This window comes from Malus sylvestris, chromosome 17 (genome assembly GCF_916048215.2).
Source record: "Malus sylvestris chromosome 17, drMalSylv7.2, whole genome shotgun sequence".
In the NCBI taxonomy this organism is placed as follows: Eukaryota; Viridiplantae; Streptophyta; class Magnoliopsida; order Rosales; family Rosaceae; genus Malus; species Malus sylvestris.
In genome coordinates, this window is record NC_062276.1 from 7553639 (window position 1) to 7580686 (window position 27048).

The 27048-nt window shown below is 38.9% G+C and overlaps 1 protein-coding gene across 1 annotated transcript; it reads left to right on the forward strand.

The window, feature by feature from the left end:
* The first annotated feature begins 17015 nt into the window (after window positions 1-17015).
* Window positions 17016-25651, forward strand: LOC126611736 (tricyclene synthase EBOS, chloroplastic-like). Its single transcript, XM_050280112.1, has 7 exons — window positions 17016-17099; window positions 22949-23220; window positions 23388-23606; window positions 23709-23847; window positions 24139-24181; window positions 24927-25132; window positions 25228-25651. The coding sequence occupies exons 1-7, from the start codon at window positions 17016-17018 to the stop codon at window positions 25516-25518; spliced, it is 1254 nt and encodes a 417-aa protein (XP_050136069.1). The 3' UTR covers window positions 25519-25651.
* The last annotated feature ends 1397 nt before the right edge of the window (window positions 25652-27048 follow it).

Sequence of the window (27048 nt, forward strand, 5' to 3'; positions counted from 1 at the left end):
AACATACCAGAGCCTCCACCTCACAGTTCTAAGCTTCAGACTCCTTAAACAACATGAGTTTGAGGTCTCCTAAGGTATGTAAGACGTGAAGTTTTTGTTATTTATTGTTACAAACGATTACACAAAATTTGTCTAAATTATAGAATAAGGCTTTAATCTGGAAAGTACTTTAATTTGTATACTAACACCTACCTTTTTTTTCATAAAAGACAATAGTATATTCCCGGTAGAAAGAAAAAAAGACAATAGTATATTCGGTAGGGGCAAAGGCCAAAGAAGCCAATAACCAATAAAGTCAGTATAATCTCGGTAGAAAGAACAAAAAGAAACCCCTTGCCCATTTACAGAGAATCCTCAACAAAGAGGTCTAAAATTGAAGGGAAGGGAAGAATACAACCATTGACAACTACTACCGATGGATATACTATAGCGAGCTAGACGATGAGCAATATTGTTGGCTTGGCATCAGACGTGGGTACAAATGTATTCAGTGATCGCAGTGAGCAGCGCCTACGTATCCTCAATGATGTGACCAATCGATGACAGGTTGATTAAAGGACATTGCAAAGCCCCAGTGATATGAAGAGAATCATCTTCAAATAATAAATTATTGAACCTGTAATTGACGTCCAAACCACGCATTCTCTAGCTGCAAGAGCTTCTGCCAAAAGAGAAGATGTGACATTACTGAAGTTTTTGCAGGCAGCTGCCACGAAGATACCTCTCCCATCTATGACGATGATGCCCACACCCTCCAGACAACAATTACGATTCTAGGCACCATCAAAATTAAATTTCAGGTGACTAGGGGGAAGAGACCATTGGGGGGGGGGGGGGAAGGGGGGGGGGGGGAGGGGGGGGGGGAATTAGACTCTGGTTACAAGGCAGATCAAAGTTACACTTCACAAACACCTACCACCACGACACAGCGAGAGAGATCGAGTTATTTGGTGGGTCACATGTCCCATTCCACAACATAGAATTTTTGCAATTCCATATACTCCAGCATATGGCCATAAACATTTCAAACTTGTCCTTGGGGAGAGAAGTCGCAAGATCCGATGCCCAAGAATAGAAGGTGGGAAGAGCCAAGAGGGGATGATAGCCTCGCACACCAGGAAAAATGAGAGTCACAGAGGATATGGATAGTGTGTTAGAGTATGAGTATGAAACATGATTGAGGGTTAGCTAAAATATTGAATGAATTCTTGTTTGGAATTGTCTTGGCAATATGCTAGAATGAATCATTTTCCTTGTAGGATTATAAGTATTTTTGGTACTACATTGTGTGAAGGATTTGGATTCTACACAGATTGGTTTTATACAATTGTAGTATGATAAGGTTTGTTCCACACGAGTTCTAATAGGAGAATGAGTTGGATTAATACTATATATAACCTCATTCACTGCTCTTGCAAATAAGCTGCTCATCTTGCACTGAATACCTATTGTTCAGAGAGCACTTTTGTTTTGTAGAGAGGAGAAGATTGATTGGTTATGGAGCTGCTATGGCTTCTTCGACTTCGAATTCTGCAGGTATGTTCACGGCAATCTTAATTCTTGGTTATAGTGAGTGTAGGTAATTCAATTGACATGTCAATGATCTGTGGTTAAGTTCTTACACTGTGGACTCTTCTTAGTGATTGCACATGACGTATAGCAGATCACATGTGATGTGTTTCATGGAGAGGTTAGCATTCGTAGGGACAATATCCCTGCAGAGTTTCCAAAAATTCAAATGGATCTTTGGTGGAACCTTAGCTTTCCAAATGGACGCGCAAAGAGAGGAAGGGGCACCTCAGATGATGACCCCGGTTGGCAAGTGAAGGCAGTATTGATCCACTCCCTCGCCACATGATAGGCTGACTTCACGAAGAATGTTCCATTGACTTCATAATGCCATACGAATCGGTCATCAGAGTTTTGAATACTAAGAAGAATGACCAAGTCTACAAAGAACTTTCATTTAAGATTCATTAGAAACGGACACGCAATTGGGTCTAGGAATAACCCATTTCCTTGGCACCACATTTCAGGTATTGAAGCCCTTGGCCCAAGAACTAGAGCAAGGAATAGAAGAATCATCCCTTGTTTACAAGTTGCTTTCAGATATGACTTGAAATTCTTAATCCGATAAATGTGTTTCAATAAATGCAGAGCAAAAGTTTTCTTATGGATATAATGTTTAATTCCTGATATTGGAGTAATGCGGTACTTTGGATATGGTGATGAGAATACTTTATGAATGCTAAGTTTGAAAGTAATGTTTATCTGTCACGTATTTCTCCTATAAAATTTGTTTACTTTAGAGAGATTTATCGGATTCGAATTTTTCCATAATTAAACGAAGAAGAAACAAAAAGAAATTTGTATTAAAACAAATCTTGAATCACGGAAGGGACAGACCCCGGTCTTGGCCATGAAACTTTAAGGTTGGTCACTTTTTGCGACTTCCTTTAATTTCCTTGACAGTGGTTGAAGACTCTCCGGATGCATCGGGTGCTGGGTCGTCATCGAAGTCGGACTCTTCTTCTTATTCTGCTTCCAAATCCAAAATTTCGTCCATTAGATGCTCAGGGGTCCGCCAAGGTCTGGTCCACTTCGGCCTTAGCTCGCCTCTCTAGCCTCAATTCGTCCCTCGCCCTCGTGAGGTCTTCCTGGTAGTTATCTTGCTCTCTAATATTAATGAGGTTGACATAATTCCTTTAAACTCCAAGGTTAATTATTTTATTCAAGATTCAAAGTGGTCTCTTCCAAGTGCCTTTACTTCCTCTTTTCTCATCTTTCGAAAAATATTCAAAAGATTTCGTTGACGATTATGCATATAGAGGATTTCTTATTTTGGACAGGTTCATGGTCGAGTAGTATTTCAGCTGATGAGGCTTTTCATTATTTCTCTTCTCATACTCCACGTAAAAAAAGGGCCAAAATGGTAATGACATCAATCTATTAAACCACGTAAGAGCTTAGTAGCTTGGAAAGCTTGTCATGGGCGATTGTTTACTAATGATTTATTGCAACAACGGGGAGTGGCCTTCATATTGTGTTTTTTTTTCTCACTATACTTGGGAACCATGTGGTCATCTTATTCTGCATTGTCCTCACACCGTTTCCTTATGAAAATGGATTTTCATTCTTTTTGACAAGCCTTATGGTCCTTGACGTCCATTTAAGATGTTTTTATGGTTCTTTGGTCTCATAAGTTTCCAAGTTTGTTCGAAAATATTGGTCCTTTGTTACTCGCAATTTATTTTGGTCACTTTGGCAAGAAGGGAACCTGATCAGGTTTTATAACAAAAAGTTATAGCATTAACTCATCCCAAAGTAATCTTTTAAGGCAATTGAGGGAATCAGCTTCTATTGCTTTTTCTTCTTTCATTGGTTGTGCATCGATTCCTTATATTCTCTTTGTTAGAAATTTCATCTCTTTCTTTGGATGCTCTTAGTTTTGTGCTTGTGTTTTGGCGTCCGCTTGCCTTGGGATAGATTAAGGATAACAAATATCCATCTTGTAAATTGAATGATCATGTGGGCAGTAGTGGTGTTTTTCGTGATTCCAATGGTCTTTTCTTAGCGGCATTTGCTTGCTCATTTTCTTATCCAAGTACAAATTGTTGCTCAGATTTTTGTGGGATAAGCAGTGGCATTAAATTTGGTTAGAGACAAATTCTATGTATGTCGTCCATCGTTTTTATGAGCTCACTTTATGGATGTCCCATAGTTTTTCAAAGTTTCTTGGGCAAATTGCTTATGGTATATTACTCGCTTGCGCTTTCGTTTTTCACACATTTTCAGTGATGAAAATGGTTTGGCGTATTCTTTTGCTAATTGGTGTAATAAATAGTTGTTTTACATGGTGAGACTTGGCACCTGATTTGGACTTTATTTTTTCATTTGAGGTAATTTGTTTCGAATATTGTTTGTAGATTGTCTTTTAGAGAGGTTTTGGTTCTTTGTCTTTTCTTCAAGTTTAAGGAGTGGTCAAATTTTTGTTTCCTCCTGGTTTCTTGTTTTATGAAGGGTAATCTGTTTGTCCCCCTTATTTAGGTGTAGCTTTTCTTTTAAGATTTTTGTCCCCCTGATTAACTGTAACTTTTATTTTTAATATCAATAAATTTTCCTCATACTGCAATGTTAAAAAGAAAATCTGAAAAAAGATCGAATAATGCTATTCACAAATCAATTTTTACCTCCCACACACCGTTGTTAATTTTAGCATTTGATACTCTTCAATTTATTTGATCCGACAATCAAAAATTGAGAGACATGTGAGAAGCAAAAATAGATGTGTGGATTGCACTACCTAAAAATTTATGCTGCTGAAACATTTCCTACATCAGAAATCTCATGAAGTAGAATTCTCTTTCTATTATACAGGTCAATAACTAATTGAATTGAGACTGTTTACCCACAAAAATTGAACTGTACATGTGATTAAATTGAAGACAATATCAATGTAAGTAATTAGTCTTAAGCCAGTAAATCAGTATATAATGCAAGTATTATCAAGAAACGTACATTTTTTTTACTTACAATTACTATTGTAGGATGAAGTATATAAATATGGGTGGAAGTTCCTTGAGAAAGTAAAGCATATGTGATTACGATGATGACAATATCAACACGCCGACAACTCACCAAGCAAACAATGAAGATCAAAAGAACATTGTAATGTTGTCTAACTAAAAATTAATATAAAGTAAAAACCTGAATCATGTTGGCACTGGAGGACCCAAGAAACAACATCCTCCAAATTCAAAGCGTGGAGTATCACCACAGTATGCTCCACTCATTCTTATATGCTGCATCACCAGAGCCTCAAAAGAGTTCTTGCTCCGAGTACAGGATCATCATATTATTACTCTTCAAAGTACAAAACTATTCTCCGCCCTAAAAATATAAAACAAAGGGCTAGAGAAATCATTTACCAACCATATTTTGTAAACCATATGATGTGGAAGTTGATAATTAGATTCCTTATTTAAATCACTAAATAAGGTATCCAACCGTCAACCGCTATATTATATAGTTTATAAAATATGGTCTTCCTAATATTTTTTTTAATACAACTCTATTCATCATATTATAAGGGGAATTGTTCTAGTTATATAGGTCCAAAGTTGATAACATAGTTAATAAATTCGTGTATAAGTATGTATACATTTTTCTCAATCCCTAATTCCAACAGAAACAGCAGCCAAACAAGTGAATCTCAAAGGCCAAGACCCAAGCATGTAAGGCCATCTCCAACCGAAGGGTCCAGAGGGCCAGAAGGCCGAAAATAGCCCTAAAACCGTCTCCAACCGAAGGCTAGGCCAGAGGGCTTGGGAATCTGGGAGGGCCCCACGGGATCGGAGAGGGCTGGAGGGCTGGCTGCTTTCGGCCAGCCAGCCAGCCCCGGGCTGGCTATTTTTTTTTTTAATGTTTCTCATTTCTGTCGGTTATAATCGACAGAAATAATATAATATATATAATATATATTATTTCTGTCGGTTATAACCGACAGAAATAACAATTTGAATTTAAACTTCCAACGGCTAGCGCCACTAGCCGTTGTAAACCTTTTTTTTTTTTTATGAATTTAAACCTTTTTTTTTCTTTTTTTTTTCTATAACTTCCTATAACTTCTATTTTACAAAATTTGTTTCAATTTTTTTAATTCTATTTTTTTCCTATAACTTGTATTTTACAAAATTTGGTTCATATTTTTTTCATATAACTTCTATTTTACAAAATTTGTTTCATATTTTTTTTAAATTCCATTTTTTTCCTATAACTTCTATTTCACAAAATTTGTTTCATATTTTTTTTAAATTCTATTTTTTTTCCTATAACTTCCTAAACCATTATACAACATTAAATTAAATTAAGTAACATGAAACAACATTAAACAATATGAAACAACATTAAATAACATTAACCAACATAAAAATTATACAACACTAACCAACATGATTTTTAAATAAAATTAAGTTGTAGTTTTTAAATAATAAATTATGTTTGGCCCTATGGCCCTTTGGCCCTCGGTTGGAGACGGTTTTTTGTGACAGGGCTAAAACGAGCCCTCTGGCCCTCTGGCCCTCGTTTGGAGACGGAGGCAAATATGGCCCTGTACTGTTCATTAAAATATTAATATCTTGGATAATCTTGGAGGGCCAGATGGCTAAAACGAGCCCTCTGGCCAGCCATCAGTTGGAGATGGCCTAAGTAAATCATGAAAAATATCGTGGGCAAAATAAATGATAAAGCTTAACAACCAATTCTGATGGACATCATCTTAGTTCAACAAACCTTAATCACACAGTTAGCAGCTAGACTCTGACCATATCATTAATTGAAAAGCCCTATCAACATATTCGGATAAACCTTAGTCAACATAGTCAGGAGACACCCAAGATATATAATATATGTCCTTATGGAACTCATTAGTCACGTGATCAATATGATAAAATAATGTGAGATATTTCTGATGGGAGAATCTCCTGGTCGAGGCCGCTTAATGACAAGTGTATCAATTATTGATCGGAATGTGATATCCACACACCCCATTTTACTTCTCACACACCTTTTAAATTTTCGGCCGTCGGATCGGATGAATTGAAGAAGATCAACAGATAGAAATTAATAAGGGTGTATGAGAAGTAATTTGGAGTATGTAGATAGCACTATGTTGGTTATATTACCAATTAAGTAGTTAATGATATTTAAAAATATTAAGTGAAAAGCAACTGATAAGGTCATTATCATTCTCCTAGTTCATGTGCAGAATATGGTAGCTTAGTGAGAAATGTAAGTATGAAATGAAAGATCACAACAAAGTATGAAACGAAATATTTAGCCAAAGATAAATAAAATCTTTACTAACTAGTCATATATCAATGGTCAATTTTTCTATGGGACATAATCAATGAAATATTTATAATAAGGCTTATTATAGTAACACTCCATAAATTGTTGAATAAACCATATATACTTCATACATTCTGTTTATACCATATTTAGGGCCTCGTATTTAGATCTCGTACAAATACTCAGGGGACTTAAATGTAATTATGGGATAAAGGAAGGGGCAAATATGTAATAAAGTGAGGAGTCCTTATTCTATAAAAGGACCCCTCACCCTCACAATTGGGGGGGGGCCTCACTCTCACTCTCAAAGGCCATTTCTGGAGCCTTCTCAGCCCTTTCAACGCTCTCACTTCCAGAGCTCTCTCTCCCCCTCACTTCTCAGAGAAATATAATACAATCAGTGTGGACGTAGCCCAAACCTTGGGGTGAACCACGATAACTCTTGTGTCATTTACATTACTTGCAGATTCACGGTCGGATTTACGTTGTTCCAAGACCATCCGGTTTTGTGCATCAACATTTGGCGCCGTCTGTGGGAAACGACACAAAAAATCATGTCGGTTCTCTTTCATTTTTTCATCAAATCTCACCACCGTGAATCTGCAAAAATTTGCAAAAACCTAGAAACAGAAAAGATCCAGATCTCAAAATCACTCATCTTTCTCTCTCTCTCCAGCACTCAGTTTTGGTCCTCTGTAAACATCAAGGGCCAGATCTCTCTCTGTGATTTATGTAGAGATCAATATCTCTCAGTAGGCATCAAGGCTAAGTCTTTCTCTTTCTTTCTCTCAGAGTGAAACTCAGTCCCTCACTGGCCAATAGAGTGAACAGCTACGCCTATTCGCCCTAATTGCAATTCAAGGCTCCGGAGCTCTACCTCAGCATCTCGTTCGAAAAGGTCTTCTCGACCCAGCTCGCCGACGACCCGCCCGAGTCAACCCAGTTACTCGTCGTCAGCAACCCTCTGACTCAACAGTTCCGAGTCCTTTCTCCGCTCGGCTCAGCTTGGTCGCGCCACGGCTCGGTCCCCGTTGACTTCTAAACCCGAGTCATGGTCCTCACTGAGCTCTACTTCTCCAGTTCAAACCAGTAGCTCAAGTTCTCACTGAACCTCCCAACAAAACCACATACAGTCCCTGTTTCCTGAAAAATTGAAACTGCGAGTTCTGTCGCGACTCTAGTTTTCCCGGCGAGAATATCTCCGTTTACGGCGAAGGAACCGATGTGGCAATTGAAGAAGCAGACTCACCGCTACGCCTATTCGCCCTAATTGCAATTCAAGGCTCCGGAGCTCTACCTCAGCATCTCGTTCGAAAAGGTCTTCTCGACCCAGCTCGCCGACGACCCGCCCGAGTCAACCCAGTTACTCGTCGTCAGCAACCCTCTGACTCAACAGTTCCGAGTCCTTTCTCCGCTCGGCTCAGCTTGGTCGCGCCACGGCTCGGTCCCCGTTGACTTCTAAACCCGAGTCATGGTCCTCACTGAGCTCTACTTCTCCAGTTCAAACCAGTAGCTCAAGTTCTCACCGAACCTCCCAACAAAACCACATACAGTCCCTGTTTCCTGAAAAATTGAAACTGCGAGTTCTGTCGCGACTCTAGTTTTCCCGGCGAGAATATCTCCGTTTACGGCGAAGGAACCGATGTGGCAATTGAAGAAGCAGACTCACCAGTTGCAGATGGGTGAAATAGGAGGAAGGGCAGAAAAAACATCTCTATCCATTCCTCATCCGGGATTTGCGAAATCACGAAAAGTATCATCTACGACATTTGAACTGTGATCATAGTTGTTGTGGAAATACTAGTCTAGTGAGCGCTGCAATTCAGAAACGTGTTTAACGAGTTATTCGAGATGAGAGATGACAAGAGGAATAAATCAAGAAGAGGAGGGGAAGAGAGGAAGCACACGCGTCGCCGTGCGAAATGTCACATTACCCAGAAACATATATTGTCATCACCTGCATCAGTTGAGCAAACCAAGTGGGCAAACTTGCCCCCGGAGTTGCTTCTCGACATAGTCCAACGCGTTGAAGCTAGTGAGACTTCTTGGCCTGCTCGGAGGGATGTGATTGCTTGCGTTTTGGTTTGCATGTCGTGGAGGGAGATTACGAGAGGGATCGTCAAAATTCTAGAGCAATATGGCTGGCTTACCTTCCCTGTCTCACTCCACACGGACCAGGGTTTGCACGGGCCCCACACGGACCAAGCCTTTCAGCGAGGATCAGACCTTCAAGATAGGGACTTTTGCAGAAACTTCCCAGACGAGCTCGACATCGTGATCCCTACGATTCGAAATCTGGACTTCTTGGAGATGTGGCGGCCGTACTTCGAGCCTTACCACCTGATTATCGTCCAGGACCACCACTATGAAAAACGTTGACCAGTACTACTCCTTCGGTTTCAGCTTCGTCATCGCGGTCGTCATCGGTGCAGAGGAAGGTGGGTTTTTCTGAAGGAGTTTCTTCACCGGAGTAAGAGTGAAGGCCGTAGCAGCAACCACAAGTTCCGGTCTTCGATGGAGTGCTTCGCCGCGAAAGAGAAGAAACCGAATCTCTCTCTGGTTCTCATTTATTTATTATTTTGTGTCAGATGATTATCTCTCTCCGCGTCTTATTCGCTGCGGTGCTCAATCATCTGTCTATGGTTGGAGTAATCCAAAAGTGTGGAACCACAAAATGTTTAATGCGGACAAAGTGTGGTGTGTGGACCTGCAAGCCTGGTGAACTCAATGATGGATCTACACCAAAGAAATCCAAAGAAATCCAAGCTAGGATCCACGGTGTACCCTTTTCCCCAGGTTTCTACATCTGTGGTGGAGCCTTACAACAGCGTTCTCTCAACCTATTCTCTGCTGGAGCACACCAATGTATCTGTGTTGCTTGACAATAATGCCATCTACGACATCTGCAGAAACAAAAGCAAAAAAGAAAGACAAAAGCAAAAGAGGTGCAAGCTGTCACCAATGAGTCATATTCGTCGGTTCAAGCAAGTCAAAAGCAACAAAGGTGCGGAGATAAAGAAAAGCAGAAAGCATGGCTACCCTTTCAACATGAGATTTGCGGTGGAAAAGAGCAAAGCAGAAAATATGGCTACCCACTGAGATAATTACAAAAGAGAAAAGAAGACAGAAACAAAAGCAAAAGTAAAGCAGAAAAGAAAAAGAGAAAAGAAGAAGAGAGTGCAGCAGAAAAACACTGCAAAAACAAGTAATAAACACCCCACCCGAATGATGTAATTTATTTTTATTATCTTTCGGAGACATCTGTATAAACCCCATCAGAGGGTAATATATATAAACCCCATCAAAGGGTCAAAAAAAAAAAAAAAAAAACAAAAAAACAAAAAAAACAAAAAACAAAAAACAAAAAAAAAAAAAAAAAAAAAAAAAAAAAAAGGAAAAGCCCAAAACAAATGGGCTGACATGTTGTGGAGGGCAAAGGCCCATAGGCCTGAAATAGCACCAACCAGGTCATCAAAAGTACGCCCAGTACTCCGCAATTATTCGGCAACCCGCCGTTATTACCACCAACCAGGTGATCAAAAGTACACCCAGTACTCCACAATTATTCGGCAACTCGCCGCTATTACCACCAACCAGGTGATCAAAAGTACGCCCAGTACTTCAAGTCATACATGAGCATTACTCATGTCAATCATACATAAACATTCATGAGCATCACTCATCCAATCATACATAAACATTCATGAGCATCACTCATGTTAACATTCATGAGCATCACTCATGTTAACATCCATGAGCATCACTCATGTCAATCAAACATAAACATTCATGAGCATCACTCATGTCAATCAGCTTCAAAGACTTCATTTACAGAGCTCTAGCTTCAAAAGCTTCATTTACAAGAGCTCTAGCTTCAAAAGCTTCATTTACAGAGCTCTAGCTTCAAAAGCTTCATTTACAAGAGCTCTAGCTTCAAAGACTTCATTTACAGAGCTATAGCTTCAAAGCTTCACTTGCAAAGCTTCACTTACAAAGCTTCAGTGCAGGGTATACAAATACCGCCTCCGAACAACCGCCACTTCGGCCCATACATGGATTCAATTTGAAGTCTCCAGCCAACAGACTCTATTGACCGAAGACTTGGGGGACTACATTATGTACCATATATTGGGCCTCAACTGGGCCTCATAAAAATACTTGGGAGACTCTAGCCCATCACTTATGTATTGAGGAGCGAGCCCTTATTCTATAAAAAGGGACTCCTTCACTTTTAGAGAGCACTCATAAAAATACTTGGGAGACTCTAGCCCATCACTTATGTATTGAGGAGCGAGCCCTTATTCTATAAAAGGGACTCCTTCACTTTTAGAGAGCACTCATGAAAAATACTTGGGGGACTTAGCCCATCACTTATGTATTGAGGAGCGAGCCCTTAGTTTATAAAAGGGACTCCCTCACCACCATTAGAGAGCATCGCCGCCTACTGAGCAACCGTCTCACTGCGAGCATCAACTCTAACCCATCACTTATGTATTGAGGAGAGATCCCTTATTCTATAAAAGGGACTCCCTCACCTTCAAACGCCACAAGTCGAGCCAACCAAGGCAACACAAGCTACAAGCAAAGCGGCCTCGCAACATGTGCTACTTATAGTTGAGCATCATTTCACTTTAAGCACCGCCTCATATCAAGTACCAGTTCAAGACGACATCTAGTTACTTCGGCCCACACATGGACTGAATTTCAAGTCTCCAGCCAAAAGACTCTCTTGACTGAAGACTTGGGGGACTACTGTTTATACCATATTTAGGGCCTCGTATTTAGATCTCGTACAAATACTCAGGGGACTTAAATGTAATTATGGGATAAAGGAAGGGGCAAATATGTAATAAAGTGAGGAGTCCTTATTCTATAAAAGGACCCCTCACCCTCACAATTGGGGGGGGGCCTCACTCTCACTCTCAAAGGCCATTTCTGGAGCCTTCTCAGCCCTTTCAACGCTCTCACTTCCAGAGCTCTCTCTCCCCCTCACTTCTCAGAGAAATATAATACAATCAGTGTGGACGTAGCCCAAACCTTGGGGTGAACCACGATAACTCTTGTGTCATTTACATTACTTGCAGATTCACGGTCGGATTTACGTTGTTCCAAGACCATCCGGTTTTGTGCATCAACACATTCCACATTTGCTTTTTCACTTAAAATTTATGTTAATACATCCCGCATACTTTCCCATAATACCCCCACACCCCACATTCTCAATATACACCTTATATTTTGTACATGCAACCTACCCTTTTTTTATACACCCCACATTTCTCAAATCTTATAACACTCATTTTTAACTTTTAGGGACTGAATCTAACCATATAAACGTTTAGTTTGCAGAAAGATTTCAAATCATTTGAAAGTGGCAACGCCTAGAGTTGCTGGGCAACATATGTAGGGCATCCCTGTACTAAATTTTGACTAATTACAGCAGTACCATTTGATGATGTTCTTGACTCGAACAAGTTAAAAGCACTTCTTTGGCGTTTATCTAGAAATGATTTAAAAGAAAGGAAAATACAAACCACGAGCTAGTGACCTAGTGGTAAAGGGCAGATTACGAGGCTTCCTTAAAACTACAAACTAGAGGTCTCGGGTTCGAAACCCGATGTTGGTGTGGAAACCAGACTTGTGGCCAAGAAGAGGTTGAAATGCCTCTGTGAGTCTTCCCAGCCCCCGGAATGGATGGATAAATGTGGCTTGCCACCATTTGTCTCCCTTTTAATAAGAAAAAAACCACGAGTTGGTGGTTTGGTGGTAAAAGACTGATTACGAGGCTTCCTTAAAACTAGAGGTCTCGGGTTCGAAACCCACTACTGGTGTGGAAGCCAGACTTGTGGCTAGGGGGAGGCTGAAATGCCTCTATGAGTCTTCCCGGCACCTAGAGGTGGTGGATAACCGTGGCTTGCCACCAGTTGTCTCCGTTTTTTTAAGGAAAAAAAAATGAGAGAAAGGAACCCCCGGAGGTGGTAGATAATTGTGGTTTATCACTAGTTGTCTCACCTTTTTAAGCAAAAAAAAAAAAAAAAAAAAAAAAAAAAAGAGAAAGGAAAGTGCACTAACCGAAAGCCCAATAATTAAAAAACCGGATAGTTCATGCAATATATTAATGTAAGTTTATCCAAGAACTAATCATATATATATTGTTTTACCATCAACCGAGACATAATGTGGTTTATAAAATATGGTCTAATACGCCTATTATACAAAGATGATAACATAGAATTAGTAAATAAAGTCGATAACATTTTCTTCTACAACGTCGATAACATAATTAATAAATTTGTGTACAATAAGCCTATTATAATCTCTAGCAACAACAGCTAAACTGTTGGAAAATAAAAATGAAATTTAGGGATATGATTTAATTAAGTTTGATATGATTTGATTTGGTCTAGTTTCATTGTCTGGTTGACAAATGATTGTTTTGATTTATTTCCTAGTATTGCTCTTTTGTAATCTTATAAATACCTTCTTATGAAGAAGAATAAAGAATTGAAGTAGTATTTGAGAATTGTGAGATTGTAGAGAATTCTTATATTTGTCTTAAACCCTTTATTTTCAACTTAGTATAAGAGCAGAGTTCGATTCTTGGTTGAACTTTGTTGTGAGCGCTTTCCTATGGGTGCACGAAGCCAATTTTCTTTGTGCACCCACAGGTCATGAACTTGAGGGTGAAAATTGTCTACTATTGTGAAACAAAGAAGAAGAAGTTTCTGCTACCATGAAGAAAAAAAAAAGGAAAGAAAAAAGTTGTGGTTCCGTTGCCTTGGAGAAGAGATTGGAAGAAAAACAAAAGTTTTGTCAAGGTAGGATACGTTTCCTATGACGAAGACTTTTGGGTTTTGTTTTATTTATTTTTTTATTTAGTTTGATTATGAGTTTCAGGAAGAAAATATACAAGAAGGATGAAACAAAAAATTGAAGAAAAAAAAAACTTGGTATTAGGGCTTTTGAAACGAAGCATTAGTTTCAATTGGACTTTCGAAAGATTAGCGTTTGTTCCAATTGAACTTTCAAAAGGAGGCGTTAGTTCCATCATATCAAGAGATTTATTTATCGGACTTTCGAAAAAAGACATGAGTTCCAATTGGGCTTTTGAAAAGATTAGTGTTAGTTTGTTCTAGTTAGGCTTTCAAAAAGAGATGTTTGTTCTCGTTAGGCTTTCAAAAAGTGGCGTTAATTCCGATGATTATGATTTGTTCTAGTTGGGCTTTTAAAAAGATTGGTATAGTTCCAACTAGGCATTCAATAAGAGACATTAGTTCTGACTGGTTGTAATTTGTTGAGCTTTTGAAAAGATTGGCATTAGTTTTAGCGTATCAATGAAGATTTTCTTCTTGGCAAACTCATGATTTCACACCATGAGTTTGACGGGGTGTTGGAAAATAAAAAGGAAAGTATTTAGGGATATGATTTAATTAGTGATTTTATACGATTTAATTAAGTTTGATATGATTTGATTTGGTCCAAGTTTTCTTGTCTTATTGACAAATGGTTGTTTTGATTTATTTCGTAATATTACTTATTTGTAATCTTATAAATACCTTCTTATAGAGAAAAATAAATAATTAAAATAATATTTGTAAAAAATTCTTATATTTGTCATAAACCTTTTATTTTCATTTTCAACTCAAACAAGTGAGTCCCGAGGGCCAAGGCCCACATATTCATATGTCCTTGCTCCTTAGTCACCTGACCAACATTATGAAATAACGTGAGATATTTCTGATGGGAAAACTCGTGGGCGAGGATGCTTGATGACAAGTGTACCGATTATTTATTTACTTCAATTAAGTAGTTATTGATGTTTTAAAAATATTAAGTGGAAGGCAACTGATAACGTCCTGTGCAAAATATGGTAGCTCAATGGGAAAAGTGAGTGTGAAATGAAAGATCAAAACAAAGTATGAAATATAAATGACTGAATGAAAATGACTTAAACCTTTATTTATTCCTATCAATCCAGAGCACTAGTGGAATTACCAGAGGACAATCCATTAAAAAATGACTCCACGGAAGTTATCTTACAACCAAATATTTTACAATCTCGGAAATAAAATAAAAAGAATATAACTAAAACATATTATTAAATGACAGTTCTTTTACTTTTTATATTTATGAGCATTTTTATTTATTTATAAGTGAAATGACTTCACTCGATCCTCATAAATGACAAGTTCATCAATACTTAATTCTGGCTAGCTCATTGTTTGACTTAGTCCAAATTTCCTAATGTAGAGATCGTTCTATAAATTCAAAAAAAAAGTGATATTCGCATACCCATTTAGCCTATTGAATGAACAAAAAGAAAATTAATGAATAAGGAGAAAACGGCGTGAAAAAATCACTACCATGACTAAAATATCAATATGCATACCACAACTATACACCAAGTTTCCTTCTTTTTTTTGGGTGAATGCACCAAATTTCTTGATCTCACACCAAATTTCTTGATCTAACAAAAAGAAGGCAAGAGGCAAGAAATAGAGTGTGAAAATTATTTGGAATAAAATCCATATATTTCTTGTAAAAATGAACTTGTTTCAATGAAAATGCTTTTCCTTTTCGGCTGTGTTTGTTTTGTGGGAAAATGGGCTTGAGAATGGGAAGTTGTTGCATCTCCATATTTGGTACGTTCATGCTTGGGAAACGACTGCCTTGGCCGTGTGAAAATAGAGGGAAAAGTGATGCCCTCCATCCACCTTGGAAAATCATTTTCTCACTCAAGGGAAACCAATACAAACCATTGATAACTTTTTTTATATGACAAACCTACCCTCATTAATAATTCAAAATACCTATTATATCTCAAAAAGGTGGTAGTTCCTTGTTTCATTCCCATTACTTCCAAATATAAAAAAATAAATAAAAATTCATATCTCGTCCTTATGATAAGGCATGAGAATTTATCTCTCACGAATCTATTTCTACATATCAACTGTAATATTTGAGTAATGTTATACTTATTAAATTTGTATCATCTCTACAATAGAGGAAAGACTCATCAATAATGGAGGAGAGGTAATTTAACTGTGGTTTGAAAATGTGAAGTGTAGATTTCTATTATTTTATTATATTATTTTTTCTTTGTTCTCTATGTCAATCATGTAATTAGGCTACACTCTACTTTGAAGATTATTTCTTGTCAATATTTTATCATAATCACATGGATATCAGTATATACTACTAACTAAGAAAAACTCCACAATTAGGGTTGGTAAAGTACCTAACCGAGTATGTTGTTCTAGAGCCTTTGGATTGATATATTATCTTTACTATTGTAGAAATATTAAATGTCACGTGGGACAAAGTGAAGATGTATAATACATAAACAATTGAAATATCATATAATCTGACATTAAAAGCTAAACCTTGAGAAGATGCATCGAACCTGCAGTAGCATATATACGCGGTATCACTGCCTATATATAGGTCCAAACTTTTGATAGATATCAAATCATTCACAGGCATATACATTCAAGTAGTTTCAGTGATGCATAATAACACGCCTCTTCGATGCCCTGGCACCTACAAGCCAAGCATATGGAGTTACGATTTTGTTCAGTCTTTGAAGATTGATGACAACCCCCTGCAGGTGATTGATCGATTAGGGATTATATATGATTTTAATTAGGACAACATTTGTTTCCCTCTTAGGTGTTCATTTTGGCCTTTTGTTCGGTCCTTGAAGATTGATCACAATCCTCATAACGTAAAATTTTGTTCTATGTTGAATGGGTCTATAAGTATTGAAATGAGGCCTTTTGCCTATACATATTGAATTGCACATGCATATAGTTAAATTGAATACAATACCAAAGTAATTAGTCGTAGGCCATTAGACTGACTTTGGAATTGCAGTATATATGATACAAGTTTTATCAAGATGTATTGCTTACACTTAATTACTTTTGTAGGACAAAGTATACAAAGATGGGTGGAAGTTCCTAGAGGAGAAAGTGAAGCATATGATTGATTACAATGAAAATGATGATAATGATATTATGAACACGAAAATTTCGAAATTTCGATGTCTACAGATATCAACACGCTGACTGCACTTGAGTTCATTGATGATATCCAACGGTTAGGTTTGGGATATCACTTAGAAAATGACATAAGAATAGCCTTTAATAAAATATTGAACAATAGTGATGGCCAAGGAACATACCAGAGTCTCCACCTCACCGCTCTCAGCTTCAGGCTCCTTAGACAACATGGGTTTCAGGTCTCCCAAGGTATGTAATACGTGAGTTTTTTGTTATTTATTGTTATAGATGATAGACAATCTACAAATAAAGACATTAGACATAAAACTTTCAAATGTACTTCTAGTCATAACTTGTATGCAACTCAGATGTATGCAACTCAGATGGAAGTTTCAAGGCATGGCTTTGCAAGGATGTAAAAGGAATGTTGAGTCTGTATACAACAACAACAACAACAACAAAGCCTTTTCCCACTAAGTGGGGTCGGCTATATGAATCCTAGAACGCCATTGCGCTCGGTTTTGTGTCATGTCCTCCGTTAGATCCAAGTACTCTAAGTCTTTTCTTAGAGTCTCTTCCAAAGTTTTCCTAGGTCTTCCTCTACCCCTTCGGCCCTGAACCTCTGTCCCGTAGTCACATCTTCGAACCGGAGCGTCAGTCGGCCTTCTTTGCACATGTCCAAATCACCGGAGCCGATTTTCTCTCATCTTTCCTACAATTTCGGCTACTCCTACTTTACCTCGGATATCCTCATTCCCAATCTTATCCTTTCTCGTGTGCCCACACATCCCACGAAGCATCCTCATCTCCGCTACACCCATTTTGTGTACGTGTTGATGCTTCACCACCCAACATTCTGTGCCATACAACATCGCTGGCCTTATTGCCGTCCTATAAAATTTTCCCTTGAGCTTCAGTGGCCTACGACGGTCACACAACACGCCGGATGCACTCTTTCCATCCAGCTCGTATTCTATGGTTGAGATCTCCATCTAATTCTCCGTTCTCTTGCAAGATAGATCCTAGGTAGCGAAAACGGTCGCTTTTTGTGATCTTCGCTAGATTGCTCCGATCATTAGTGTGGATAAGTATATAAATGGATAAAGATAGGAAAGCAAACACAAGATGTACGTGGTTCACCCAGATTGGCTACGTCCACGGAATAGAAGAGTTCTCATTAATTGTGAAGGGTTTACACAAGTACATAGGTTCAAGCTCTCCTTTAGTGAGTACAAGTGAATGATTTAGTACAAATGACATTAGGAAATATTGTGGGAGAATGATCTCGTAATCACGAAACTTCTAAGTATCGGAGTGTGGTGTCGTCTTGACTTGCCTTATCCGTCTCATAGGTAGATGTGGCATCTTCTCTAGAAGTACTCTTCCTCCATCCAGGGGTGGTATCTTTAACTGGTGGAGATGCACAAGGTAATGTATCAATTTCACTTGAAGCTTACTTGTAGTTTCAGGCTTGGTCAAGCGCGATACAAACCATGTAGTAGGAGTCCCCCAAGTCGCCGAGCTAGGGGGTCTGCTGAAAGAGGTGACAGACAAGGTAAGCAATCAGAGCTCCGACTGATTGTTCACCTTCTCCCCATCTTGCAGCAGCATGAAGGATAAAGAGAAGAAAAATGAGAAGAGATGATATGAGATACTTTTGCTTTTGAAGAAGTAACTTTCCACAGGCTTATTCTTGAACTGAGCTGGAGGGTTTTCTGGTTTCCTCCAGAGTATAAGGCCGACTGAAGAATTTGAGGGTCAAAACAAGTCCATCAAATCTAGAGTACGTTCCACCCTGCTGATATGGGATACTTTTGCTTTTGACAGAGTAATGGATGTATCGGCACGTGTGCTGTTACGCTTGTCTCCACATGCTTCCTTGTATCCTTCGCACTTGCCCTATCTGTTCCTCAAGCAGATGCGGAATCTTCCCTGGAAACATAAGATGTTGAAGATGAGTACTCGAGAGCAATGCCAGGTAAGTAATCAGGTAAGGGGTTCCAGGCAGTCAGTTCCTGGCTGGAAGCTTGATTCCAAGTGCTGACTGATTGCTCTCTTTCTCCTTGTCTTGCAGGTAAAAACAAGGCCAAAAGAAAAGACAGGGAAAAAGCATGATATGGGATACTCTTGCTTTTAACCCTGATGATATGAGATATTCTTGCTCTAGTATAGCTTGTTTGCAGAGGTATTATCGGGGGGAAAGAAAGCTGAATATTTCGAAAGGCTTCGTTGGGAGTGCCCTCTCAGATATGATGAAGGGTTGAGCATTTTTGCAGGTCTGCCTGTCCGTTGGGGATGGAGGTCGACATATATAGGAGTCTCCCTAACAACAAGTAGTAATGCTATTCCTTTACCTTGCTTGGTCATAGCACGGTAGTGGGAGCTGCCAGTTTCACATGTTTTAACTCTGTCAGAGCACTTTGAAAAAGTGGTCTGTGGTATCTGGCTCTTGAGATTCGGAGAACGATGCCTCTTCGATTTTTGAGAAAGCAATCATGCTGGGGGTCTGACTCTTGAGATTCGGAGAGCAGTGTCTCTTCGATTTTTGAGGAAGTAATCATGTTGGGAGTCTGGCTCTCGAGATTCGGAGGGCGGTGCCTTTTCGATTTTGGAGCAAGCAATCTTGTTGGGAGTGTTGTCTCGAATGTGAGTAAAGGTTGGGCATGTTTGCTAGTCTACCTTGCCACGAAGCACAAAGGTTGACACACAGGGACTTTCCAATTATCCAGCAATGGTACTGTTCCTTTACCCTCTCTTCGATTTTGAGAAAGTAGTCATGTTGGGAGTCTGGCTCTCGAGATTCGGAGGACGGTGCCTCTTCGATTTTGGAGCAAGCAATCTTGTTGGGAGTGTTTTCTCGAATGTGAGTAAAGGTTGGGCATGTTTGCTAGTCTACCTTGCCACGAAGCACAGAGGTTGACACACAGGGACTTTTCAATTATCCAGCAGTGGTACTGTTCCTTTACCCTTGTGGGTAATAATATGGTAGCTAGACCTTCAAAATTTATGTGTCTAAACTTTGTTAGTGCTGTTTCTTTGCTATTCTTTTACCTTTCTTGGTCAGAGCAATGTAGTGGGAGCTGCAAGCTTCACGTGCTCAACTTTGACAGAGAACTTTGGCAAAGTTATCTGTGGTACCCATGAGCTATTGTTGCGTGTGGGAAGTGGGTGATTGAACAGTAAGATTCATGTGCTTTCTACTTCACCAGAAGTCTTCGACAGAATGCCCATAATTTCTGCAAAGCTGAGTGTGCGTGTGACAGGTGCTGACAAGGCTAGAAAAGTAGGTGCCTCTTCGATTTCTGAGATCGGCCCTCGTGGTCTCTGAGCAGCCTAGCTTTTGAGAAAGCGAGCGCCTCTTCGATTGATTCGGAGAACGATGCCTCATCGATTTTTGAGAAAGTAATCATGCTGGGGGTCTGGCTCTCGAGATTCGAGGAGCAGTGTCTCTTCGATTTTTGAGAAAGTAATCATGTTGGGAGTCTGGCTCTCGAGATTTGGAGGGCGGTGCCTCTTCGATTTTGGAGCAAGCAATCTTGTTGGGAGTGTTAAAATTGCTATTCTTTTACCCTTCTTGGTCAGAGCGATGTAGTGGGAGCTGCAAGCTTCACGTGCTCAACTTTGGCAGAGAACTTTGGCAAAGTTATTTGTGGTACCCATGAGCTATTGTTGCGTGTGGGAAGTGGGTGATTGAACAGTAAAATTCATGTGTTTTCTACTTCCCCAGAAGTCTTTGACAGAATGCCTATAATTTCCGCAAAGCTGAGTGTGCGTGTGACAGGTGCTGACAAGGCTGAAAAAGTAGGTGCCTCTTCGATTTCTGAGATCGGCCCTCGTGGTCTCTGGGTAGCCCAGCTTTTGAGAAAGCGAGCGCCTCTTCGATTTATGAGATCGGCCTTCGTGGTCTTTGAGCAGCCCAACTTTTGAGAAAGCAAACGCCTCTTCGATTTCTGAGATCAACCCTCGTGATCTCTAAGCAGCCCAGCTTTTGAGAAAGCAAACGCCTCTTCGATTTCTGAAGCTCCGTCGAGTGCAGATTTTTATAGGGGCTGGCATTAAGTTCCAAAGCACACTTGAATCTCCACCAGTAGAAGCTTCATTCTTGCACTTCTAAGATCTTGATTTGTCCGACCTCTTCTCTCTTCAACACCTTTGAAAATGTCTGGCCCCTCCGACCGTCGTTTTGACTTGAACCTTGTTGAAGAGGCAGCCCCGCCTTCTCCAGACAACATATGGCGCCCATCTTTCGTCTCCCCTACTGGTCCTCTTACCGTTGGGGATTCCGTGATGAAGAATGATATGACCGCTGCGGTGGTGGCCAGGAACCTTCTCACTCCCAAAGATAACAGACTACTTTCCAAACGGTCTGATGAGTTAGCTGTTAAGGATTCGCTGGCTCTCAGTGTTCAGTGTGCAGGTTCTGTGTCTAATATGGCCCAATGCCTATTTGCTCGAACCCGCCAAGTTGAATCATTGGCGGCTGAAGTGATGAGTCTTAAACAGGAGATTAGGGGGCTCAAGCATGAGAATAAACAGTTGCACCGGCTCGCACATGACTATGCTACAAACATGAAGAGGAAGCTTGACCAGATGAAGGAAACTGATGGTCAGGTTTTACTTGATCATCAGAGATTTGTGGGTTTGTTCCAAAGGCATTTATTGCCTTCGTCTTCTGGGGCTGTACCGCGTAATGAAGCTCCAAATGATCAACCTCTGATGCCTCCTCCTTCTAGGGTTCTGTCCAGTACTGAGGCTCCAAATGATCCCCCTCCGGTGCCTTCTCTTTCTGGGGCTCTACCGACTGCTGAGACTTCTCCTAAGCAACCTTTGTGAAGGCTCCCTCTTGTGTGTTTATTTTGACTCATGTATATGTACATATTTGTAGCTTATCGGGGATATCAATAAATAAGCTTTCCTTCATTTCAACGTATTGTGTTAAATACACCAAAGCCTTCTTCGCTAAGTTCTTTGAATTTTCTTTTGTTGAAGCTTGTAAGTTGAAGCTTTCTGAGTGGAGCATGTAGGTTGGGGTAGTGTTCCGTTAATTTCCCGAGTGAGGAAAACTTCTCGGTTGGAGACTTGGAAAATCCAAGTCACTGAGTGGGATCGGCTATATGAATCTTAGAACGCCATTGTGCTCGATCCTGTGTCATGTCCTTCGTTAGATCCAAGTACTCTAAGTCTTTTCTTAGAGTCTCTTCCAAAGTTTTCCTAGGTCTTCCTCTACCCCTTCGGCCCTGAACCTCTGTCACATAGTCGCATCTTCTAATCGGAGCGTCAGTAGGCCTTCTTTGCACATGTCCAAACCACCGTAACCGATTTTCTCTCATCTTTCCTTCAATTTCGGCTACTCCTACTTTACCCCGGATATCCTCATTCCTAATCTTATCCTTTCTCGTGTGCCCACACATCCAACGAAGCATCCTCATCTCCGCTACACCCATTTTGTGTACGTGTTGATGTTTCACCGCCCAACATTTTGTGCCATACAGCATCGCCGGCCTTATTGCCGTCCTATAAAATTTTCCCTTGAGCTTCAGTGGCATACGGCGGTCACACAACACGCCGGATGCACTCTTCCACTTCATCCATCCAGCTTGTATTCTATGGTTGAGATCTCCATCTAATTCTCCGTTCTTTTGCAAGATAGATCCTAGGTAACGAAAACGGTCGCTCTTTGGTATTTCTTGATCTCCGATCCTCACCCCTAACTCGTTTTGGCCTCCATTTGCACTGAACTTGCACTCCATATATTCTGTCTTTGATCGGCTTAGGCGAAGACCTTTAGATTCCAACACTTCTCTCCAAAGGTTAAGCTTTGCATTTACCCCTTCCTGAGTTTCATCTATCAACACTATATCGTCTGCGAAAAGCATACACCAAGGAATATCATCTTGAATATGTCCTGTTAACTCATCCATTACCAACGCAAAAAGGTAAGGACTTAAGGATGAGCCTTGATGTAATCCTACAGTTATGGGAAAGCTTTCGGTTTGTCCTTCATGAGTTTTTACGGCAGTCTTTGCTCCTTCATACATATGCTTTATAGCTTGGATATATGCTACTCGTACTCCTTTCTTCTCTAAAATCCTCCAAAGAAAGGAGAGAGCCTCTTGGATGAGGGCCTTGCATTCTCAACAAATTACCTCAAGAACCTCAGTGGACTTAATGTTACCAATGGACTAGGAGAACAAGTGAGTCATGCACTGGAACTTCCACTGCACCATAGAATGCAAAGATTAGAATCTAGATGGTATATTGAGGCACACAGTAAAAGGCCAGATGCAAATAAGGTGCTACTTGAAATTGCCAAGCGAGATTTTAACAGGGTGCAATGCACACTCCAAAGGGATCTTCAAGAAGTATCAGGGTGATTATTTTTCCTCTTATACGTGCAATATTTGAGAATAGAGAATCAAACACAGCACTCAGAGTACAACTATATACATGTTTTAAACCATCAAGGTAATTATATATTTACGAGCATAAGCATTATCCTAATTCAATTAGTGTTTGCTTCATTAATCTTTCATTTAGGTGGTGGGTGGATATGGGCTTAGCCGAAAAGTTGAGCTTCACCAGAGACAGATTGATGGAGTGCTTTTTTTGGTCGGTTGGAATCATCTTTGAACCTCAACACAGTCATGTCAGGAAAGAGCTGACAAAAGTGGCTGCTCTAGTAACCACCATTGATGATGTCTATGATGTTTATGGTACTCTGGATGAACTAGAGCTTTTTACTTCTGCTGTTGAAAGGTTAGAAATTAAAAAGACAGTCAATATACAATCATTTACTTTTGAATATGCATTTAATTCAGAGTTACTTATGGCATTCCATTGCGTACTTGTGCTACTCAGATGGGATATCAAAGCTGTAGAAAATCTTCCAGATTACATGAAGCTTTGTTTTCTAGCTCTTTATAACACAGGGAATAAGATGATTTATGACACTCTAAAGAAGCAAGGAGAAAATGTCCTCCCTTATGTCACAAAAGTGGTATGTACATTACATTCATATATCATATATCAAAAAATATATATATATATATATGATATATATGATATATATGATATATATATATATATATATATATATAATGCTACTTAGACATATAAAATTAACCACCTTATTGACACACAATCTAACTATTACTGTACTAGAGAATATGTACAAAGTAGTCAATTTTTTTCTTTCTACATTAGTAATATCATTTTGTTCTCCAATTAAATTATAACTTCAGTTTTCAATATTAATTAAGTGCAATCTTTTGAATTCTATACATCTCAGTGGGCTGATTTGTACAAAGCATTTCTAAAGGAGACAACGTGGTGTTATTGTGGATGCAAATTTTCTCCTCTTCGATCTTGGACGATTTTGCACCTACAAAACAACTAGCACCTTAGGTTAAGGCCAAGAGCCTCACGCGCCCACGATGAATGGGGGGGGCTTTGGCCGAAGAACCTCCGATGCCAAAGTTAGAATTTTAGAGAGAAATAGTGTTTAGAATATTTGGGATTTTTTGTAAGAGAATTGGAACTAGTGTTTTGTGAAAATGGGACCCAATTTATAGGAGAGGAAATGGTGATTTATTTTGGGGGGTTATGGAGATAATGGGCTAGTTATTTTGGGGAGTTATGGAAATAATTGGCTAGTTAATTAGCAAATAGTAATAACCTAATTAACTAGCTATTTGAATGTCATAAAAAGGGGGAGAAAATGGCAGCAACAAACAGAAAATAAAGGGTATGGCCGGCCCTAGTGGGTTTTTGGTTATAATTTAGAGGTTTAGTTGATAATTAAGGGATTGATTAGGTAATTAATCCCTTAATTAGTCAATTTTAGGAAATATGAAAGGAATAAGTATATTATTTAGCTAATTGATTAGCTAAATAATGAAATGGGAAATATATGAATAAATTAGGTTTTAAGTTGATACATATTTTGGGCACTTTTGACTTGGTTAAAGGATAATTGTCTGCTGATTGCACGTAGGAATCTCGGTATACCTCAAGGGTAGTTTTGTCTTTTTTTGTCAAAAATCCACGCGTCGCCTTGTGATTATTTTTGGCTCCACAGTTATAACAAGCACACACCCACATTTGAAGAATATATTGACAATGCATGGATATCAGTCTCAGCGGTGGTGTTCTTAGTTCATACATATTTTCTCCTCAACCCAAAGATCACAAAGCAAGCACTTGAATGCTTAGAGAATCACCATAGTCTCTTGCATTGGCCATCTCTTATTTTCCGGCTTTCCAATGATTTGAGTACTTCGGCAGTATGTTTTTTTTTTTTTTTTTTTTTTTTATAATTATTAAGGGGAGGGTTGAAAACTCTTACTATTCTATATATTAATTTGTTTCCACACTGCAGGCAGAAGTGGAGAGAGGAGAAACTGCGAACTCAATCTCATGCATGATGCGTGGCAGTCTACATATTTCTGAGGAATCTGCTCGTCAATATATAAGTAATTTGGTTGAAAATAGTTGGAAGAAGCTGAACAAAGATGGAGCTGCTGCTACTCCATTTACTGAGCAGTTTGTAAAAGCAGCAAGAAACCTTGCTCGGATTTCCCAATGCATATATCAATATGGTGATGGGCATGGAGCTCCAGACACAAGAGCAAAGAATCGAATCCTATCAGTGATTATCGATCCCATTTAATGACATAACACAGACATCTATATATGCTGGATGGTTATTAGCCACTAACACAGTGGAATTTATAATAGTTTCTTGTTTGATTTTTCATTATGTATTAGACAAACGTTTGTATTTAATCTAAAAGTCATGTGATAATTAATATTTAAGCTTTCAAAGCTCCAATATTTTTTGGTGTTAAATTCTTAAAAAAATCATTTGACTGGTTTTACTAATATATACCAAAAAATGTGATTGGACGATGTTAAATACATAAAATCCATTTACTTGTTATACAAGTATATACAAAAGATGTGGGTTTGGGTGGTATTGCATATCAATAAAAAATTTGACAAATCATTAGCAAGATCACTAGATTAATATACATTACCTAAGTTATACGTCTCCCTGTATATAAGTAGACATATAATTTGGGTAATAATATTTATAAATGTGTGTCCAGAGAAAAATTAAATTTTAAAAAGTAAAAGAAGTAAGAGTATTTTTAGAAGTTTGGTAAGGTTAGGTTTATAAGTTAAGAAGTTAAGTGTCCAAAGAAGTTAAAAAGAAGTTACGAGTTTTTTTTTTTTTTTTTCCTCTTTAGAAGTTTAGAAGTTAAGTTCCAAAAAAAAAAAAATGTGTTCAGAAACAAAACTTGGAGTGCATATACAATTACTCATTTTTTATTTGCATACAAATGCCCAAGTACTAAATGTTTTTTAGGCCTTGTTTGGCAGCTCGGACTGTACTGACTATTTCAGTCGGATAGGATAAATAGTCATCGGATAGTACTGACTAAATTAGTCGGGCGTTTGGTGAATGTCAGACTAATGACCGTATTATTTATACTGTGTTTGGTACTTTTATTTATGTGTTTGGTACTTGTTAATAATATTTTTAAATTGATAATTCAAAAAAAAAATTACAAATGTGTTTTTAAAAATGAAAGTTCACAATCCAAAAAAAAAAATCAAAATTAAATAAAAAATCATCAATTCTTTCGTCACCATCATCGTCTTCCTTTTCTTTCATCCACCAACCAATCAAATTTGCAGAAGCAAATCTCCAAATTATTGATCAGAGCTTGCTCACCCAGCAAGCAGAAAGTCCATGTCCATGTCCATGCTTTACAAGGGAGTGTGCAGCCAAAAATGCAGGTGAAATAAAAAAACCCAGTTTTGAGTTTTTAATCCATTGAAACCAAAACCCAGATGAAATCTTTTCCAGTTTTGAGTTTAATCACCGAACATCATCAAAATCAAATAACAATTAAGCCAAAAACTTAGATAATGTCTCTCCACAACAGGAACGGCGTGATTTGGATTCGATCTGCCATCTCTGGTTTTCCGTTCAAAATTTGCTTGATGCTAATTGGAGGTGGGGATGGAGAAAGAGGGAGAGAAGGAATACCTTAGTTGAGAAGGAGTTTCTGATGTGTAGAAGCAGATGGCAAGATGGTTGGAGCAGTTAGTTTTGCTTTAGCGTGAAGTTCATGAACCCGACTAAATAATACCAAGGAATTGGACGGGATAAGCAAGCGGGCGTAAGGGGTAT